The 4,758-nt window shown below is 47.6% G+C and overlaps 1 protein-coding gene across 1 annotated transcript; it reads left to right on the forward strand.

Moving 5' to 3' along the window:
- Positions 1-1,616: 1,616 nt before the first annotated feature.
- On the forward strand, positions 1,617-3,600 carry LOC100382204 (putative cytochrome P450 superfamily protein). Its single transcript, NM_001174963.1, has 2 exons — positions 1,617-2,514; positions 2,618-3,600. The coding sequence occupies exons 1-2, from the start codon at positions 1,636-1,638 to the stop codon at positions 3,254-3,256; spliced, it is 1,518 nt and encodes a 505-aa protein (NP_001168434.1). The 5' UTR covers positions 1,617-1,635; the 3' UTR covers positions 3,257-3,600.
- The last annotated feature ends 1,158 nt before the right edge of the window (positions 3,601-4,758 follow it).

A 4,758-nucleotide genomic window follows, 5' to 3' on the forward strand; every position in this document is an offset into this window, starting at 1 on the left:
GTGTGAATGCTTTGTAAAGTGCTTAAGTTAGTTAAACCACCGCTTATACTGCTCGCTCTAGGTTTAGGCGCAATTTTTATTGTTGTTTGTAAACCACTTGCCACTTGGTGCTTGCACGCACTATGGTTGTGCTCGGAGTGGCTTGTACTCTTGTGATATCATGCCAATTGCATTTGTGGTGTGGCTGCTATATTGTACTAGAGGGAACTAGTCTCATGCAGTTTCGGCCAAAACTTGATTGTGAATACGCTAGGGAGTGGTTTGGAAAAGGCTGTTCTAGAGACCAACTTGCACATGGGAAAAGCTTGAGACCATCCATAGAGTTCACCGAATGAGAGTTAGGCTCTTGCATAGGCATCCTTGTGATGCGTTCCAAGGAGGATAGGGAAAACTTTCATGCTTCTTGATATCTTAATAAAAAATATTGACAACGTTAAATGAGAGCTTAGATCTGTACTGTCCTTTAAGCTTTCGTGACTATATTATATACCTTGGTGGTGAAGATGTTGTTGCTGCTAATGGTACAAAGTCATTAATAAGTGACTGAGGAAGAGCTCAAAGTAGATGATGATGAATGCGCCGAGACATAGCACTGCTTGACTTTGATGGAAGACGACCATTGTGGAAGTTAGGAGCAATCGTCTCCCTCCTCTCCAGATGCAATAGATGGAGAGACTACGATGATGGCGCAACAACCAAAAGAGACAAAATCCTAACTACATACGAGAGGAGTCTAGGGCTTCATATGAGAGAAGAACACTTTACGGGTTTTCACCTCCAAGACTGACATTGGCACTTGCCTCAATTACCACCAGGGACTTAGGATCCTCATCCTCTCTCGTCATGAAGAGCTTCCACAACAAGCTTAATAAAATTGAGTTCAAGTTAGAGAACATGTGGCGCTCTTTTCATCATCAAAATTTACCATAAAAAATTCTTTGAATTTACCGAAAACAAAATAGGCCCATGAAGCCCAATAGGGTGGATCGCCTGCCGTGTTTGTAAAAATCGTTAAAATAAGAGGTGGAAGGGATTCGAGCCATGGTCTGCTACTCTGCTTGGGTAAAAGACGTAGGTGCACTTGTGTTGTACAATAGATTTTATATTGTAAAGATATATAACCTATAAATTTTAAAAATATAATCGTACTTTATCCATTTCGTACTCGCATTGATCCTACTATGGTGAATTGGGAGCTTGTTATATTATGAACTTGCTAACTTTTGAACTTCAAGTCTATGAACTTATGATATTCATTAATTTGTAATATTGTGAACTTGAAAAAATAGTATGAATTATGAATTTGTTATATTGTGAATACTGAACTTATGATCTTTGTCAACTTTGTTATATTGAGATAACTTTATGTTGATAAATATCGATTGAATTTTAGATTTCGATTGTTATAGTTATATTTTCCGTACCAAACCTCCCTTTTCGATATTTTCAAAATACTGATACCATTTTTTGTCTCTAGAGTTACTGTTTTTGTTTTATTTTCAATAAAAATATATAAACATAAATAGTTTTTTTATTTACTGACCGTTTTTCATCTCTAGCCCAAAGCCGAACAAAATCCAGTCTTTTCCCCGCAGCAATAGACTGGTCACCACTCACGAGAGCAGAAAACAAACAATGCCTCTTTACCTGCTCGCCGCCGGCGCGCTTATTGTCTTCCTCTACGTTATCAACAACCGCAGGAGCAGCAAGCTCCCGCCGTCTCCGCCGTCGCTACCACTGATCGGCCACCTTCACCTCATCGGCCGCCTCGCGCACCGATCCTTGCTAGAGCTGCAGCTTCGCTATGGCGGCGGCGGCGGTCTCCTCTTCCTGCAACTCGGGCGTAGGCCGACCTTGGTCGTGTCCACTGCGGCCGTGGCCGCGGATCTGTTCAAGAACCACGACCTCGCCTTCGCCTCCCGCCCACGCAGCGTGGGAGGGGATAAGCTGATGTATGGGTGCAGCAACGTGTCGTTCGCGCCTTACGGCGAGAACTGGCGCCGGGGCAAGAAGATCGCGGTGGTCCACCTCCTCTCTCCGCGGCGCGTGGAATCTTTCGCGCCCGTACGGGTTGCCGAGGTAGCCGCGCTCGTCGCACGGACACGCCGCACCGCGGAGGCTGGGGAGGCCGTGGAGATGAGGGAGCTCCTGTACGGCTACACCAACGCGGTGGTCACCCGCGCGGCCACCGGTGCCGCTGGGGCAACAGCAGAGAAGCTGAAACAGCTGATGGGGAACTCCGCAGCGCTGATGGCGGGCTTCCAACCCGAAGACGTGCTGCCGGACGCACCGGCGAGGTTTGTGAGATGGGCGACGGGCCTCGATAAGAAGATCGAAGACATGGCCGAGGCGTGGGACAAGTTCCTGTCCGATATAGTGGCCGCACACAAGGAAAAGGGGTGTGGCGACGCAGGGGAGGAGGCTGAGGACTTCTTGGATGTCTTGCTCCGGCTGCGGGAAGAAGGCGCAGATGGGCTCGAGCTCACAGACGATCGCATCAAAGCTACCATCGAGGTTATCTTCGCAGAAACGCTCTTCCAGTATCTCATCAAGAAATGTTTACTGCCGATAATCCAATATTGTTCATCTCATCCGTACTCGATTCTTGAGTCTGCAGGACATGATAGCTGCTGCAACTGAAACATCATCCCAAACGCTGGAATGGACCATGGCCGAACTCATTGCCAACCCGCGGGTGATGAGCAAGCTCCAAGGCGAGATAGCGCGAGTCGTCAGCGCCGATCAGACGACCATCGCTGAACCGGACCTGAACAAAATGGAGTACCTGAGGGCAGTGTTCAAAGAGGTGCTTCGGCTCCACCCACCAGCGCCGCTCCTCGTCCCGCACGAATCAACAACGCCCGCGGTTGTGCAGGGCTACGAGATTCCGGCCAAGACGGCGCTCTTCGTCAACGTGTGGGCCATCGGGCGGGACCCTGCTGTGTGGGACGCACCGGACGAGTTCCGCCCAGAGCGGTTCGTGGGCGGCAGTCCCTCGGTGGACTTCAGAGGGACCGACTACCAGTTCATCCCGTTCGGCGCCGGCCGGAGGATCTGCCCCGGCATCAACTTCGCGCTGCCAGTCTTGGAGCTCGCGCTCGTCAGCCTCCTGCACCACTTCGAATGGGAGCTCCCCGCCGGCATGCGCCTGGAGGACCTCGACATGGGCGAGGCGCCGGGGCTGACGACGCCGCGGCGGATTCCGCTCGTCCTAGTCCCCAAGCGCAGGACGCTCGTTCAGACATTACTGCAGTAGCACAAGGAATTTGATCTGCCTCCCTGAGTACCGAGGTTTATCTATTGAGAAGTTGTGGATCAAACAAAATTCAAGAACACAGATTACCTTACCCAAAAAAAAACGCACAAGAACACTCAATTGCAGAAAGAAATCGGTCTCTTGTTGACCGCAGTACTTGAGTTCATTCTCCCTGGATTAAGTTGGATAGTTTGGTTTTTCACATTTATAGTCTTGGGCCAGAATAAAGAGATGAATGTAAGGTAGCAGGCTAGCAGCTATCACAGTGGAAGATTGTTCATGTAATAGAGTACCGAACGATTTAGCCATATTAGGCACGAGAACTGTTCATACTGCCACTCATCCAATATGATTGTAATGTTAGTGTTACAGCTTTCTAGTTAATAAGTAGTTAGTTTGTCTTTAATATCATATAGGTAGATCTTAATTAATGGGATATTTATTTAAAAACAATCTAAACCCATAGATTATAGATCGAGCCAAACCATTGCAAAGTTAGATGGGCAGCGGTGTCGATTCTATCGGCGTGGTGGATAAGGCGATGCGCCTCATGCGAATTTGAACATGCGGTGGCGCTTCCCTAGGGTCGGATCACATAGATTCGACTGCACCTCATGGTGCACCAAGTATTTTACCCTAAAGACTCTGGACAACGAGGTATGTGGTGTAAGGCGAGACAAGATAAAGTTTTTATCTTGTTTTTTTTTCATGCTCGTGAGATCAAGGAGTGTGAGAGAAGGTACTAAACTATAGATGGTCAAATAGGCTTCGCCTTGTGGCCCCGCCTGAGGCACAACTCATTTAATAGTGTTGTTGCTCGGCCCAATAGGCACGTCCCATTAATAGTGTCGTGATCCGGGCCGGTAAACACGATCTAATAGTGTCACGTCCCCGGTCTAGAAGGCATATCACATTTAATAGTGACGTGGTCCACAATCAATTTAATAGTGTTGTGGCCCGGTCCAACATGATATAAAATTGGTCCATGTCATCTTGGCCCGATAACGATTATATTTTTCTAATTATAAAATTATCACTACATATATATATTTACAACATCTATCCACATAAAACAAATTAATGTGAGTTTAATTGGTTAGAAAGGACAGTTAAGTACCCGGCTCTTTCGCGCCTTTTTTATTGGGCAAGAACCTTGCTTGCGTGCAGAAAGGGGCTAGAAGGGGCCCGTTGAGATTTTTGCAATTTACACTCGTTATATCGGGCTTCAAAATATTGGCATCCCAAAGACGTCAATTGCTATGTTGGTAACTTGGTATTATAATGACACGCTCTTTAAACATTTGGCATCTGATGCTACTAATCGTCATTAGGTGTTATGCTCTTCCCTTTGTGCCCCTCGCTCCATTCTTCCGTTTGCTCCATCCTCGAGCTCCGTTTGCCCGTGCACCAGATGCACCCGTGCTTGGACCAGGTGACCGTTGTCTCCCCCCCCAACCCCACCACCGCCATTCTTCTTCCTCCTCGTCGACATTCTTCTTCTT

This window comes from Zea mays, chromosome 2, assembly GCF_902167145.1.
Source record: "Zea mays cultivar B73 chromosome 2, Zm-B73-REFERENCE-NAM-5.0, whole genome shotgun sequence".
NCBI lineage: Eukaryota > Viridiplantae > Streptophyta > Magnoliopsida > Poales > Poaceae > Zea > Zea mays.

What these genes read in the sequence shown, in the direction of transcription:
- LOC100382204 (NM_001174963.1), top strand. Translation starts at nt 1,636, where the DNA reads ATGCCTCTTTACCTGCTCGCCGCCGGCGCGCTTATTGTCTTCCTCTAC. An exon ending in GCATCAAAGCTACCATCGAG is followed by an intron (nt 2,515 to 2,617) that starts GTTATCTTCGCA and finishes TTGAGTCTGCAG; the next exon opens with GACATGATAGCTGCTGCAAC.